The following is a 17,802-nucleotide window of genomic DNA, read 5'->3' as shown; positions in this document are numbered from 1 at the left end:
TTATTATATATTATTCTGGATTCTCTAAATAAATTAAAATATTATCTAGATAAACTATATAAATAATATTTATAAGGCTTACTAGTATATAATTAATATATACCTGAAATATTACTAAAATATTAGATAATTTAAAGGGTATAATATAATACTTAAAATATTTATAATATATTTGAAATGCCGTTTTTTACTTATTATCTTCCCGTATTTATAACTAATAATAAGTATTTTTTAAGTCTAGCTTTATATATATCTTTACTTTATAAAGCCTATTTATTATCTTATTAATAAGTAATAATAGTATTTAGTTCTTAATAATAATTCTATTTAGATCCCGGTAATTAATATATAGACATAAACTGCTTTCTTTCTTTAGAATAAATATAATTAGAATACTAGCTAGGCTAGTAAAATAATAAATCTATCTCTTTTCTAAGCTAGTATTAAGATATTCCTAAAAGACTTTAAGTTCTCTTTCTAATAAAGTATATATAGAACTATATAATAATTAGAATCCTAGTTCCAGATCTATATAATATTCTATTATATAGTAATTAGGTAATATGCCTATAGCTTTTATAAAAAAATACTTAGAGAAGGTCCTAATACTTTCTAGGAAATATAGCTATTTTATTTATAATAATAGTAATAATTCTTTAGCTATTTATTATAAGATAAGTAATTAATAGAAAAACATATGCCTTATACTTTATTACTTTAGTAAACTTCCTAGTATTTAGAACTTTAATCTTTTATAATTAAATCTAATATCTTTATATTATTTCCCTAAAGGAAATTAGGGAATTAATCTAGTAAAGCTATAGGAATTCAAGTATTATATTAATATAATTTAGATTAAAATTATATAATATAAAATATATATTAGCCTTTCTTTTATTCCCTAGTATATCTTTAGTAATAATTTCAAGAATATAATCTCTATATAAATAAATCTTTTTTCTTTCTAGTAAGAATAAGAGAGTTATCTTTAATATTAATAAAATACTTATATCTAAGGCTAATTTCCTCTTTATATAATTAGCCTTTATACTCGAGTTAACTAATACTTTAATTTTTTACTTATTTTTTCTTATCTTAATAGTAATCTTAATTACTATTCTTATTTTAGGGGCCTTATTCTCTATAATATAAACGAGTATAATTATTACAGGGCATGCCTATTTCCCGGTTTCTTTAGTTCTAGGTACTTATATATCTTATAGCTAAACTTATTATAATTATAATAAGTCGGTTTTCCCTAATTTAGGTAAGTAATAGTATAGTAACTCTTTTTCTAGTAAGTAAAGCAAGTTATACCCGGTCTTATAAATCCTAATATGAGTACTATATTAGATCCCGTTATTATACTTTTATTATCCCGGTTATATAAATCTCGTAATAGGAATATACTTCTTTTTTATTTTCCTTTATTATTTTCTTTCTTTTTTCTCTAATCTCTTTTCTTTTATTAATCTATTAGCTTATTATTATATTTCTATTAAGTAGACTAGTTTAAGTTATTCTTGACTCTTATAGCTATAGAAATAAGCTTTTCTCTTTCTTATAAAGCATTCCCTTAGTAATTAATCTTATCCTAAATCTCTTACTTTAAGCTACTAAATAAGTTATCTCGCTCTCGTAATAAATTCATATATCCCAAGTTATTTAATAGGCTATCTAAGTAAGATATAAAGCTTTAAATATTCTAACCTGGCTACTATTTTATATCCTTAAACTTAGTAAGGGCATTATTATTATAGTTTTCTGGATCTAAGATAAAATTCTTTATAAACTTAATAAAGATCTCCTAATCCGTAATATTAATGCCTATTAATTATTCTTTATATTTCCAGATATTCCTGGCTATATTCTTAAAGCAAAAAGCATAATACGTGATTTTTGCTATATTTATAGCCCAAGTAATCCTGTTATCTTTATACCATTTTAGCTCTACCTAGTAAAAGAAGTCCTGGGCTTCCTTAATACTCTTTCCCTTATAAGTTAGTAATTCTCGGGTTTTTGGAGCCCTATAAACCAAACGTGCCGCTAGTAGTATAATAGATTCTATAATAGGTACCCGAATATTCTTAAGATAGTAAATCTAAGCTTCTAGATCCTCTAGATTCTCTCTCTATTATATCTCTGCTTCTAACTCAGTAATATAATAACGAGCCGCCGCTAGCTTCTCTATTATTATTATTCTACTAGCTAGTTCTAGGGATATCTGAGTTCTATTTCCTTTTCCTAATTAGGTAGTAGCTAGAATAGCTAACTGGGCGCTCCTCTAGATACCTAACTAGGTTGCCCTAGTAATAGTAGAGGCGCTTCTTCTAGTTAATATTCTAGCTATTAGTGGTTTTATTTATTAATAGCTTAATTACCTCGTAATGAACTGCTTCCCGAAGGTTAGATTAATTAGAATATAAGGCACGTAATAGCAGGATAATATATAAGTAGTTAAAGTAAGTAAGCTATAAAGTAATACTTATAAGTATAACTAATTTCAAGAATTAATTCTAATAAGAGACTAATTAATGCCTCTTCTAAAGCTAGAAGCGTTTCCCTATATATTCCCTAGTATTTAGCTAGGCATGCGAAGCCCTTTACTTAATTAGGAAATCCCATATAATTCATATAATTCTAATTATAAGCTATACCCAAAATAGGAAACTAGATCCACGATATCTAATACCTGTCCATGCGCTATTACGTGTGCCTATTATACTAATAACTATAAATTATAAAAATTAAACTAGCCTTATTAGGCTATTTTATCTTTTATTTAAGAGAGCCCTCTTATAAGTAGCTAAAATCTCTTAGTAAGTTCTTAACTAATTAAGAACGTGACTTGGATTTAGAACTAAGGATTTGGTTTATAAGATCGGGGTATTTATTAAGCCATAATTATAATTTAATGAGACATTTATTTAGCCGTCTTATAATTTGATTTCTAATAATTAGTGGATTTATAGGCCGTGCTTATTATAATTAGTGGAGTTGTGAGTTATTCTTGTGGTTTGGTATAGCTAGATTTTATTATTTAAGTAGCTAGATTTCCTTTTTTAGAACCAGAAAATTAAGCACTCGAATAGTACTTCAGAATTACTTTATTCTTTGCTTTACGATCTTAAACCATTACTTTACTTTACTTTTTAAGACTTTAGTCTTTAAGACCTTACTGTGACGGCAGGAATAAAGCAATGGAATGATGCTCAAAGATTAATAATTTCCAATGTCCTATAGAATCTAAAGCTAAGGAGAGAAGGAGTGAGGTATGGCAGTGGATAAGTAGGTATGGCCAAAACCACTGAAACGCCGAGCTTTGGAAGCGAGCTTGGTTTGAACCATAGCTTGGAACCTTAGCTGAAACCAACCCCTTTGGCTGAAACTACGTCTGTATCAACCATGTGACACCAGCCGTCACACTTACCTCCTTATCGATTCCGACTATTCCGACAATTTTCTTCACATTTGGTCGGGTGCCTAAGCGCCATTGGTTTAATTTTCTAGCTAACTTAAGATCTAGGTAAAATACAAATGAATGTAAAATTATCGCCTAAAAGCATACAGCCTACGAGGGGTTTTAAAGGTTAAATGACACCTGATTACGTCGAAAAGCACCTGTTTACAGGCCTCCGGGGGTCTTCCGTCGGCGAAGGAGCTAGAATTACAGGGTGGTCCCACCCAATTAGAACAGCTGTTTACGCGTGGAACAGCTGATTCTCACGCTGCTATAAGGTCAGCCTCTCTCTCATTCTCTCTCTCTCTCTGCAAGCTTTACTTATGATGGAATCATTAATCTTTATTCCTATACCAAAAACATATTCAGAGCCGACGAGTAGAGATGACCGTCTTCGTATACAAACTCTCTACTATATAGCTGGCTGGACTGTCCCTGATATTCTTCTCCAGAACCCAAAGCTTACTCGCAAGCAGATTGATTACGCCCTACGGTACCGCCCAACACCCCAAAAACAACGGTGCGGCCGTCATGCACTCCTTACAACCCCTCAACGCAAGCACCTTATCGACTGGGCTACCTTTAACTCCCTCTCGTGCGATATTCCAAGGAAGGAGCTACCAAAATGGCTCGGTTATAACTGTGGAGAGTACGCTGTCCGTACGGCCTTCAAGAAGGAGGGCTATACCCGGGGCGTGAGGAGGAGGAAGCCCCCAATCTCACCTGAGAATCAAATCCTCCGGCTTGCGTGGGCAGAGGAGCATAAGAACTGGACAGACGAACAGTGGGACGAGATCTGCTGGAGTGATGAGACTTGGGTACAGCCTGGATATCACAGAAGACAGTGGTATACGAGGAAGATAGGCCTGGAGGAGCTCTTTCACCCCGATTGTGTACAGCACAAGTGGTAGCGGCGAATTGGCTAGATGTTCTGGGGGTGTATAAGTAGGAAGTACGGCAAGGGCGTGGGCTTATTCTGGGAGAAGGAGTGGGGGACAATAACTACGAAAACATACTGCGAACGTACCGTTCCCGCGATCCTTAACTACCTCTTTAACCACCCAGGACTCTCTTATCAACAAGACGGAGGAGCAGGGCATAATACCGTGGCTACACTTGCTCTCCTTGCAAGGTGGGGAGTCGTACCAATCTCCTGGCCACCGTTCTCGCCCGATCTATCACCAATTGAGGATATCTGGAATCGACTAAAGGATATCTTACAAGAGATAGACCCTGAGGTACACCGGAAGTCATGGAGGCTAAGAGCGGCTGTTTTGAGAGCTTGGGAGACGATTACAGATGCGGAGATTAGAGAGAGGATAAGGACGATGCACCAGCGCTGTCTGGATGTAATTGCAGCTAATGGAATGGAAACAAAGTGGTACTATCCCCCCCCTTGAATACTTACAGTGGGTCCTGGGATAACACCACTCCTGCACTGACCAACTCAAGGGTGTATGGCCAATAGCGATTCTGGAGAGCACCTGATATTTCCTAGTTGGGGGTTATAAACGAGGTTTCAGGGTGGCGTTACTAAAGGACCCACTGTAAGTATTCAAGGGGGGGATAGTAGAATTGTCTGAATAGCTTTAATTGCAGTGATTTGCCTCTGTGGAGTGAGTGAAGTGTGGATAAAAGCGGCAATGGTGGCGATAATTTAACCTTTAATGCCCCCTGTACGTAGTACGCTGCCAAACGCCCCCTCCCCCATTCGACTAGCGTGTGGCGCCCCAGCCCTGTAGCAACCCCTGCCCGCCCCAAGCACCGCCTGTAAGGCCTGTAGAAACCCCCCTAAGATTTGTGAGAGCCTGACAGGCGCCAACATACGCTGCCACTCTGGCAGCGTATTTTTTTTTGGGATTTTCCTCGTTCCCACCGAGGATTCCTTATTTTCTATAGGGCATAATAGTCGGTCTCCCTTCTCTGTTCGCTTCGCTTACAGTCGGGGAAACCAAGTGTCCCGCGAAAGCAAGTGTCCCATTGAGAGTACCCTTTTTTACCTAAAACGCCTTATAATTTAGCTTCCAATAATCAGAATTTAACATATATAGGCTTATTTAAAAGCCCCAAGTAATTTCTTCTAGATTATATAACTTATAGAGTCTTATTAATATTAATAAGCCTTATATATATTTAAAGTATAGTTCTATTTTCGTGTTCCTTTCTCGCTAAGATTCACGCACAGGCCACATCTCGCAAAAAATCGCGAAAATCGCAAAATCAAGAAATATTTAATTCTTGTAACTTTTAAGCTATATAATCTTTAAAAGATTTAATAATAAGTTAATAAATATATATTCTTTTACATAAATAGTAATTATACTCGGTCTTAAAAGATATATAGTAAAGGGTGCTTAGTTATTCTTCTTTTAATCTAGCTGGGACACTTGCTTTCGCAGGACACTTGGTTTCCCCGACTGTAAGCGAAGCGAACAGAGAAGGGAGACCGACTATTATCTCCAGGCTATAGCTATAGGGGTATAAATGCCTTGTTCCCACCGAGGATTTCTTACAGGCTTCAAATGCCCTAAAGGCCCTGTAGAATCTCCCTCCAGGGGCCCCCTGTTACGCCAGTCCTAATTAGTCCAAGCCACAAAAAAATACGCTGCGCGGCGCTGGCAGCGTATTATTTCGTAATGAATGCACTGAGAATTTCTCGAATGCAAAGAGTAAACGACTTTACAAGCCGCTATCCGTTCCGCTGCCACCAGCTTTACATGGCCCGTGCATCGGAAAAACCATTATTCCGGAGGAATACCAAAACTCTGGCTCCTGTTTACATGTAAATAAACCATTGAGAACTCAATTAAATCATCAATTGCACCACCATTACAATGCCAGATGCTACCGTGTTCGATTCCACTGATAAAGGGACCCTTCGGCCTAATGAGGATCCACTACACAAGCAGGGAAGTACTTTTAAGCCTATGCAATTGCCCCAATTCGGCTGGGAAATCACCTTACCTGAAGACGTCTCTCCAGATGATCCTATTACTTTATTTACTATATACTATACTCCCAGAATCATTGATCTGATAGTCGAGAAGACGAATACCTATCTGCGAAAACCTCAAGACGATTCTACCCCTTGTACACGAGCAAACGCTTGGTATCTAACAAGCCGTAGAGAGATATATATCTACCTTGCGATTCGGATATATATGAGCTTATATATAGAGAATGAGATCGCAGATTATTGGGATACAAATAATATGACTCCTGAGTACCCAATTACAAAGTTTCTGAGTAGGAATCGGTTTCAGGAGCTCCATATATATATGCGATTCCATAGAAATCAGGAATAAGGCCCATATGCGAAGGTAGTCCCCAGATCTCTATTCATTTTACCTGAAACTAGCTAATAAACTACCGAGTAGGTGGAAGCCTTTAGTACGCATATCCAGGAGGTTAATTTAAGGGTTTGGAAGCCTGGGAGGGACTTGGCAATAGACGAGATAATCGTACGATTTAAAGGTCGATTGAAGGAAATAACTACTGTTCCAAACAAGCCTATACCTACTGGATATAAGGTGTGGGGGGCAGCCCGGAGGGGGTTCTTGCTCGTATGGAATTGGCATATTCCAGGGCAAAAGAATGGGCCTTTAGGAATACGTACTTCAAGGAAGCTTGGTGGGACGATTAAGGCTGGAAATAGAGGAAATAAGATACAAGCAGTAGTCCTGCACTTGGTTAAAAGGTTACCTAAACCTCCTAATAGTTCTGGATATTACGTTTACCTCGATAATCTCTTTGTTTCTACCCGCTTCGTCTAATATACTCGCTCCCAGGGAGTTGTAATTACAGGGACATATAGGATAACTAGTGGAGTTATTAAGGAGCTTCTTGACCTTTAGAAATCGGACAAAAAGGACGTTATCCCCTAGGGAGAGACCTATTCTAGGTATATGTCTAATAGAGAAGTATATTACGTTAGATAAAAAGATTAGGCCTTTATTTTAATAATATCTTCCTTTATATCAGGTAACGAGCGTGTTTTACGGCTAAGAAAGAGGCCTAAGGAAACTTCTTCTAAAGCAAAAACTATATGAGTACCCTTTAGTAGCCAGGCTATAAAGGTACTTTTAATTCCTATAATTGCGGATAGATATAATTTGTCGGGAAATGGCAGATAGAGGCAAGACGACTCTATTAGTATCTAAGCTCGAAGCCCTAAATGGCTTGGCTAACTAATGGCTAGCTAGTTCCTTCCCTAGTGGCATTACTACTTCCACACGTCACCCAATATCTCTTCCTCCTTTCAGGAGAAAGATACTACTCCGGTAATATAATAGTTTACTCGAGAGAAGCTAGTATAATAAAGTACCTAAAAATAAAAAGGAAATTAATAAAGGAAAAAAATAATCCGTTTATATATTCATATATCTATCCGTCTATTTATTTACTCATTCATTCATTTATTTATTTATTAAATACCCGGGAATACGCATTATTAAAGTTTTATTCTTGAATACCCAGCTACTATTATACTAAATAATAGTTCTAAACTATATATGTGATCTGGAATACTAAAAAAAGGCAAAGATATTAATATAGGAGATAACGTAAACCGGGAGGTTATATTATTATAATATTATAGCTCGCGAGATAAGAATAATTAAGTTACTTAGGTACTACCTCCATATGGCCGAATTACATGCCTTATAGTAATAGGCCTAGTTCTTTAGAATTTACGTAATACTCTAGCTTTATCTTTAGTTTTCCTACTATATCCTCGCGAGTAATACCAAAAGCTTGGCATGCCTTTTGGCCTTAGGGAAGTTTCGAGCCCTGGATAGGCAAGTCTAGAACCCATCTCTGACCCTTGGGATAAGGTAGGTACTATCTAGTAACTAGTAGTACCTTAGTATTACTTTCCTCGAATTTTATTTCTGGATTATCTATTAATACTCGGGCCGCAGATCTTATCTAATATTCCAGCTTTTTAGATAGCGATTTCAACTAGTCTATAGCTTCTCTCTTAATAATACCGGCCGGTATAGCAGGTTATGGTAGGCCCCGCAAAGCTTATATAAGTATTTCATTAGTCTACTTAGTGTTTTTAGTAATTATTTATGGGGCTTTATATAGTAGTAAGAATAATAGTAATTATAGTTAGACTAGGTTTATATTTTCGGGTACTACCGGATTTTACTAATTAATTCGTTTTTGAAAACACATAGAGATATTACTCGTAAATTCTATAATAGCTATGGCTACTACCTAGATAATAGATTATTAGTCTTTATTAATAATTACTAGAGGTAATAGGGCAAGAATAGGCATAATATCTAGTATATTTTCTATTACGTAATTGAGTTCTAGTAATAGGGCACGAGTAGTTAATAGGGCATTTACTAGTTAGTACTATAATTCTTAGAGGCTCTTACTAATACGGGTAATTAGCTTTTTGGCTAGTATAATAAACTTCTCTTTATCTTAATTAAATTAGGGTAATAAGTCATTTATAGTTTTATCTAATACCCGGACTTACTTCTTACCTTAGTTAAAGATATAGTAAAGTTCGTTGCGATAAGTAGTATTTGCTATACTATTTACTACTTTAGAAAAGGCTATATGTGTCATAATCTCATATAATAAAATAGTTAGGTTATAATTCCTAGAAAGAATATTATATAGGACCAAGTCCTTATTTTCTGGGATAAGGTCTTCCTTAGTTACTAGCTTCTTAAGTACGCTTTCTATTTAGTTACGGGCCTTACTAAAGGTACTCGGGTAGCCCAAAGGCTAGAATAGTCTATTATAGTATAAGGCTTCTAGAAAGCATACTCTCTCTACTAGTTCGTTAATAACTAAAACCAGGTTTTTACGATCTCCGGAGAAGATATTAATAAAGTAGTAATATAGATTATACTATTAATTATTAGTAATAAATACCGGATTAAAGTTCTTATTATCCAAGAATATAATATTACCCTTCTTATTCTTACTAGTTTAGATATATATAATACGGGTATCCGGTTATAATTAGCTTTCTCTCGGATAGTTCTCGAATATAAAGCGCAATCTAAATAGGTAGCTGGCGCAAGTTCGGTTACTATATGACTAATTATTAGGGTATCCATTAGCGGAAAGAATACTATTTATCTTTTTAGTATAGAGATTATAATAAATTACTCTAATATAATTATATCTGCCCTTTATATTTAGTAGTACGCCGGTTATAGTACTATTACCATATACCGGGTATAATATACTAGCTTACGTACGTATTAGTTAAAGGTTAAATACTAACGTATGACCGTATTTAGTTATAACTAGCGGTCTATAGAAATAGAAAAGCTTTAGTTAGTTTATTCCGAGAAAGACCTTACTATTAACTCTCATATTAAGTCCATTCTCTGGTACCTAGACTAAACATAATTCCTTAGGAAGGTCCCGTTTAATTATTAGTATCTGGTTATCTCTATACTAATTCGGGTAGGAATTACGGGATTATAAGGGATTTAGGGCACAGTTGCGGATATTGTAATATTTATTAGAAAGCTTAGTAACCGGAATTAGGGCTTGTTTATATAGGCTACCTATTAGGGTCTTTGAGATTACGAGGCCGGGTATTGGGCTTTCTTTAATACTGGCGGCTCTCTTGGCTATAGCTAAATAGGCTATAGTAGCTTCGTTTTTAGGTATTTTGGTTATAGCCAAACTAAATATATATAGTATTTGAGGTAGATATATAGTAATTATGAATTTAATATGAGATAGTATATTTGAGAAGGTAATATAAAGTAAATAATAGCCTTAGTATATTAGTAAAAATATCTAGTTACTAGAGAAATCGCGCTAGTAAGATATATTTCGGTTCCGTATTATGAGGCTATACTAGTAAGGCCTAGCCTTACTAAAATTCGGTAGTAAGGAGATTTAGGGTTATAACCTAGTAATTAGTAATTCCTATTCGAACTTTCTAACTAGGTTAGGTATATTTATATGTAAAATTTATCCGGGTTACTATTTTTTTTTTAGATAGCTTATATATTTTACTAGGTACTATAGTTAGCGGCTTCTATATCCGGGTTTACTCCGAATTTCTTTAGTAATAATATATTTAATAATATATTTCTCGTCCTTAATAGGCCCTAGTCCGGAAATTTCGCGGTTATATAAGTCTAGATATACTAGTTCTATATAATTAATAGATATTACCGGGTAAATAAATAGCTATTCTAGTAATTCGAGTTTAAAGGCTAATAGTGAGATAATCTTTTATATATAATAAGGTCCGAGTTTAATAAAAGATAGTTTAGTAAAGTTCTAGAGAAGTTTATAACCGTATTTAGTAGACTTAGCTACTTTTAAGAAAACCTGGTTCTCGGGTTATAGTACTAGTAATTACCTCTTCCTGTCTCGATTTTCTTTTATTCTAGCTTGGGCTAGTATAATGGCTTCGGATGCTTCTATAAAGAGCTAGTAGTAATTCTTAATAAATTACTTCGCACTCTTTTTAGTTAATTCCTAGGTAATGGCTCTCTTAGTAGTATCTAGTACGGACTTGGGTTAGTGGCCATATTATAGTTTAAAAAGGCAGAAACCAGAAAACTTATTAGGGCAATTATTTAAGGCAAAGCAAATAGCTAGTAATAGCTTTTCCTACTCGCTCTAGTTATAGTAACTAGCTATTACATATCTTAGTACGTGTATTAGAGTCTAGTTAGATCTTTTAGATATTCTATTTACTTGGGTATAGTAAGATATAGTAAGTATAAGACAGATATTAAGGATTAAGTATAGTTTTATCTAGAAGAATAAAATAAACTTTAGGTCCTAGTCAGATATTATCTTATCTGGGAGCCCAAATTCCTTGTAATAGTAATTATAGTATGCCTTTGCCTAGTCTTATCCCGTCTATGTTTTCTTCCCTAAAATCGCTTTAATTCATTTGGTTAAGGTATTAGTAATAGTTATAATTGTATTATTACCGGTTTTCGAATCTAGTAGTCCGGTAATAAAGTCGGTATATAGTATTAAGAGTTATTTTGGTAGTAGTAGAATTAGTTATAGGTATCTATAGGAAGCATATATATTCGGTTTAGATCTTTAGTAAATGGGATATGCGGTAATATATTTCTTTATCTTTTTCCATATTTATAAGAAGAAGATATAGTAGTAGAGAAAATTATAAGTCCATTTAGCTTTCACGTGAGCCCGTTTATTATGAGCTATTTTAAAGATAGATTTGGCAAATTTATTAGGTATATATAGTCTCTTATAACCAGAGTTATTTCTAAAAAAGAGGAGCTTAGTATATAGGTTAATACAGAAAGATTTAAAGATAATTAGTAGTTCGGATTTCGGGAATGCCTTTAACTAGCCTAATATAGTATAATATACTCGGCCAAAGCTTCTATTCCGGGGAAGTTAGTAAGCTAGTACCCGTATAAATTATTTATTTATATAAAGGCTCGTGGCTTAAAGATTCTTTAATTTGCCTTCCGAAATAGTTCTATCTAATTAGGTAGCTTGGCTGGGTTTAGTATTTACGGGTATATAGAAAATAGTAAGTACTAATATATCCCCGGTTACTAAAGTCTCGAGAAGCTAGCGAGCTAGCTTAGTAATAACTATTTTTACTCTAGATAGTGCATTTATATTAGTATAAGTCTTACCCAGATAGTATTAGAACTTTATTTAACTAGTGTATTTTACTAGAAATAGTCTCTAGTTCGTGAGTCTAATATTTTTTTATTCTGGTCCCGTCTTAGCTCGGAAAGAGTTTAAGATAATAGAGTAATTAGTTACTATTATAAATTTAGAACTATTAAGATATTATAATAGTTTCTAAAGCGCCTATACTAGTGCTCCGGTTTCTAGTTCTATTAGCTAGTAGTTTATTTCTACCGGAGTAAGAGCTTTAGATAGGTATAGAATTAGTTTTTCTTTATTATTAGTTAGGTTAATTTAGTAAAAAGTAGCGCCATAACTATGCTTCTTGCTCCCATTAATATATAGTATAAATAGTTTAGAGAAAATAGGAAATATAAGTATTAGTATATTATATAGCCTATCCTTTAGTATTATAAATACTTAGTAATACCAGTTTATTAGGTTAGGTAGTAAGGCTAGTTTCTAGGGTTTAGATCTCTTTAGTTTTTTGGTAATAGGTTTTAGTTCGAGAATATATATAAATAAAAGTATTAGTATTTTGTCTGCAAAATTAGCTCGTTTACGTCCCTATCTTAGTATATTTCTAAAACTAATTATCTTTAGTTTAACTAATAGGGCTACTACCCTAGCATAATAGGAAATAAAGCTTCTATAGTACCTAAAGAAGCCTAATATTATTTCTAGCTAGGTGAGTATTTTAGGGAACTTCTAGGCTTTAATAACTTCTATTTTTTCTTGTAAAATACTAAGGCCCAGTTAAGAGATATAGTAATTAAGGGCAATTATAGATAGTTATACGAAATGGCATTTTAATAAGAATAGAGTAATACCGGATTTTTTGAGTATAGCTAAGGTAATATCTAGGTAACTAAGGTATTTCTCTATTATTTTAGAGAAAATAATTATATTATTAATATAGACTAAAACGAATTTCTATAGATATGAACTAAAGAATACTTTTATATGGTATTAGAAAAAAGAGGATATTATGGCTAATCCCATAGTAGTGACTATAAGTTATTCGTGGCCCCTATAAGCTATAACTATAGCTACTTTTTATTTATCCTTAGGTACTAATTTTTATTAGAAGAAGCTTTTAGTAAGATCTAGACTAGAGAAAATAATTGCATTATCCAGGGTAATAAGGATAGTATCCTATTATAATAGAGAATAAGCATCTAGCTTAAGCTTAGTATTAACTCGGCAAAGATTAATAACTACTCGTGGTTTATTATTATGCTATATAATAAATATTAGGGAGGCTACTAGTAAGGATTACCCGAGAAAGACAGGTTCTAGAGACTTATTTACTCGTATTAGGCCCGTAATTTCATTAAAGGCTTATATATCCTTTCTAGACATTAGGTATAGTACCTGGTAAAGGTTACTAAGATTAATATTATCTTTAAACGAAATAAGTATAGTAACTCTATTATTAAAATAACTAAGCTTATTACGGAATAGGTTATTATATTTAGATAGGATATCTCGAACTTGGTTCTTAACTCCCGGTCTCCAGAATTCGGAAATATTAGCTTATATGTTAGGATTATCTACTAGTAGCTATAGAAGAAATAGTGAGCCGGCTAGTTATCTCGCTTCCGTTTATTATTCTTCCTTATATAGCTAATTACTATAGAAGACTTTGGCCAGATTAAGAAATACCTCGCATAATTCTAATATTACTAGGTATTCCTCAAGTATACTAAGGCATATACCTATTAGGATAAAGATTAGTATATTACTAAAGTTCGTAAAAAGAAATAGCCGCCGGGATCCATTAATAATACCGTTTATAAGTAACCCAAATCTACTAAGTGAGATATCCGTAAGTAGAAAGAGTTATATTAGGTAGCCCTATACCCGTAGTAATAGCATTTTATACTTTACCGGAATATTAATTTCGTGGCCAGGAAATACTATAATGGGTTCCGTAATATAAACTAATACTTTCTTTAGCTTAATTACAAATTTCTTAGTATTTAGAAGAATGTATTTCTTTATATTACTAATTTAAAAATAATCTAGTTCACTATTTTAACTTTAGTAAAAGTTAAGGTAATTAGTTTTAAAAAAGTTTAGTCCGAGAAGAATTCCGCCTAGTAATTTATCTACTATATAATAATAAACAGGTAGGAAGGTAATATCTTTTCTATCTATAGTACGTAGTTTCGGTAATATATTAGTATATATAGAGACCTCTGGTCCCGGGCTAATACTTATTAACTATATCTTATTACCCCGTAGTACTTATTTAAGAACTATATTCGAGTAGGCTTTTATAAGCATAAGTCTATTAATAAGACTAGTAAGAGAACCGGTATTTGTATAAAAGATATATTATTAGTTATCCTTAGTAAAAAGAATAGCTCTAGCATGTGTATTAACTTAATATTTATAGCCATTTAGTATATAAGAGAACTTTCTGCCTTGAATTTTAGTACTTAGAATCTCGGAAGGTATTTCGTTTTCTGGCGGGGGCTCCGGTAGTAAGGTAGTAGTTAGAGGCTCTAGAGGCAATAGAAGGTTCTCCTTAGTATCCTTAAAGTATAAGGGGTCCTCGTCCGAATCTAGCTCAATAAATAATAGTTAGTATATTTAAGGGATATATCGGGAAGTAAATATACAGGTATTCCTAGCATTTATAGTATTAGTTAAGATTAGTAAATTATTAGGTACCTTTAAAATAATAACTAGATTACTATTTATAATAGAAATAAGGGTGATTTCTTTCTCGGGTTTTCCGGGTTTTATATTTTTTGGGGAATATAATATTTATAGGAATGTTTTAGTTCCGGTTATTAATATTTCTGCTTTAGTAATTAGAGAAGTATTACTTACCGGTTATAAGGTATTAGCTATTTGGGAATTCTAGATTAAATAGTTAGGTAGCGAGATTATAGAGCCAAATGTGGTTTTTAAGTAATTAAGAGATATTTTCGCGAGGGCAAGTATCTTTTTTAGTAAAGCTATAAGTAGTAATACTAGGAATAAAGTATACTATACTAGTAATACTCGACCCCTAAATGGCTACCCTAGAAGTTTTCCGCCTAACTATTCTCTAAGTAGAGTGTCTTAATATATCCTGGTTAATAGGTCTAGTTACTTTAGTATAGATTCTATAATTAGACTTATATAATATACTACTAATACTAGGCCCAGGTATTATAATTAACTAGTATATAATCTTTATTATATTCTTCCTCGTTTATAATAAAGGCTTTAACTTATTATATTTAGGGATTAGCCCGTTAGTTATTAAATCGGTACTAACTATTCTTATGAGACTAGTTATTATACTTGGTATATATATAGTCTTAGGTAGCCCAGGCTAGCTTAGATTAAGGGTTTTGTCTATTATTAGCTAGCTAGTTAGATATAGTATTTAATATTATTAGGTAACAGGCTACTAGGATAATAATCTCCGGGATTTCTACTAGCTTGGCTAGTACTGGGTTTACTAGTATAAATTCATTGAGTTAGGTACTTTTTAATATTATAGCTAGAATAATATAATATACTAGTTAGATATTAGGAAAGTTCTAGGTCTATAATATCTAGAATAAGATTTATAATTACTTATTATTTAGTAGTCTTCTTACTTCCTTTAGTTCCTTATCCTATACCTGGAAATACATATAAAACTAGTTATATTATCTATAGGCTTAGGACTTAGTAATATAGGTTTTAGCTATAAAATCGTTTATTATATTATAGATAGGGTATAGGGTAACTACGGTAGCTAGTATGGGATTAAGACTATTATAAAATTATCTAATTATAAGATCTTTATTAGTTTTCCCGGCTTTAATATATAGGCTATATTTCTTAGTAATATATTTACGGATATTAATTATGGTTTTATTACTAAAGATATAGATAAGCTTATTTGCTTATAAGAGGGCTTTGGAGGCATTAGTATGAAAATGTCTAATTAGTTAAATAATTCACTCCTAGATATTTCTGGCTATAGTATATATAATCCGTAGGTTTAGGCTAGTAAACCAGGTAGCGGCTTTGCTCTTTATATAAAGCAATAACGTGGCAAGAACTAGTTTATCTCCGTATACTTCTACTAGAAACTCGAGTCGCTTATAATAGGCGATTACGGATATAGTAATTAGTATCTTATTAAATTAACTAATTTCATTAACTTATAGTCTCTTTATATTATTATAAGTGCCTCGGAAATAGGAACTATAATTATAGTTATTATTATGGCGTGTATTGCAGTAATAGTAAGCTCTCTTATTTAGACTATGTCCCTAATTATAGTAGTAACTATTCTCTAAAGAATTATTATTATTATTATTAGGATAGCCATAACCCTATTTATGCCAGGGTCCTAGGTATTATTTAGGAAATACTTAGTAATTATAATAATAGTCTCGTAATTAGCCATAACCGTAAACCTTATCCTATATATTATTCTAATAAAACCGGCCGCGGTTATTATTTATAAATTAAGAGAATTAATAATCTTAATTCCTAAAACTATTCTGGCAATAATATCTGGATTCTTCTTTAATTAGTTTATAGTATCCGTAATATTTAGCTAGCCTAGAGGCATCCTAATATTAATTATGGTATTTTTTTTTTAGAAGAGTAGTTATTATGTCTTAGCTAGTTATGAGAGTACTAGTTAGTACTATAGCGAGAATATTTTCCGTAATTATATTCCCGGCTATTATGAAATTAGTCCCGGTTAGCGGGTTTAGAAGCTTCAGGTTTAGAGTAATATAGTAGAGATAGTTCCTAATAAGATAGTTCAGGATATTACTAGTTATTAATATTATTAGGAGCGGGTACTAGTATTAGTATCTCTTTAAATAATCTGTCCCGGAAGCGCGAGAGGAATTAGAAGAAGCTATTTACCTGGCTTATTAAGGAATTCTGAGAATAAATAATCTCTAGAGTATAATTATTAGCGACTTAGCGTTTATTAATATCTATTTCTCGCAAGATATTACGAGCTTCTCTGAAATTAGTATTAGTAAGGTATATTTAAAGATATAGGAAGCCATTATACTAGATCTTATTATAAAGTCAGGTAATTATAATAATATCCTATTTCTAGATATTCTTAGTATAACGGATTTTAGTATTAGGGAATTAAGTAGCTATTAGTCTTATAGTAAGTTATAATATAGTAACCGGGTTATATTATTCCTATATTTCCCTACTTTTATTTTCTTATTACTATTAAGGGATTAGTATTAGTTGGCTATTAATTTCTCTTTAAAGAAAGAAATTAGGCGAGAAGAGTTAGCGAGATATAATTAGAGTTTTTTTCTTTAATTTTAGTAATTGCGCTATTAGTTTAATTATAATTATAGGATAGTTAGGTAATTAGGGGCTCTAAGGAAATTGCGGTAATTTAGGGTAATTAGAGAAACAAGCGTGATTATAGCATAATAAGCTAGCTAAATATAGTCCCGGCTAATATTTCTCGTATGGTTTTTCCTCTAGGGAGAATTATTACTCGGGTTCAGAAAATTAGTTAGGTTATTTTCCCGATTTACATAATGCTTTACTAGGTTATTTTCTTAATTCGCATAATACTTTACTAAATTACTTCTTTTCTCTTAGTTATTTCTACTAGTTTTAGTAATCTTTCTTTCTAAATAAGAAATATCTCCTATATTCGGGAATTAGTATAGATAGATTATATAATAGCAGGAAATCTTTCGAGAACTTTATCTAAGGTTCTAGTAATATAT

General features: G+C 32.6%; 1 protein-coding gene across 1 annotated transcript; it reads left to right on the top strand.

Moving 5' to 3' along the window:
• Positions 1–6,837: 6,837 nt before the first annotated feature.
• K444DRAFT_506236 (pea pathogenicity protein) lies at positions 6,838–7,071 on the top strand (the record flags this gene model as incomplete). The annotated part of the gene is made up of 1 exon (XM_024873394.1): positions 6,838–7,071. A coding segment is annotated over one exon (234 nt), but the record flags the coding sequence as incomplete, so codon positions are not given.
• Positions 7,072–17,802: the final 10,731 nt, after the last annotated feature.

Source organism: Hyaloscypha bicolor, assembly GCF_002865645.1.
Source record: "Hyaloscypha bicolor E unplaced genomic scaffold K444scaffold_87, whole genome shotgun sequence".
Classification (NCBI taxonomy): domain Eukaryota; kingdom Fungi; phylum Ascomycota; class Leotiomycetes; order Helotiales; family Hyaloscyphaceae; genus Hyaloscypha; species Hyaloscypha bicolor.
This window is presented reverse-complemented; position numbering and strand designations above follow the sequence as displayed.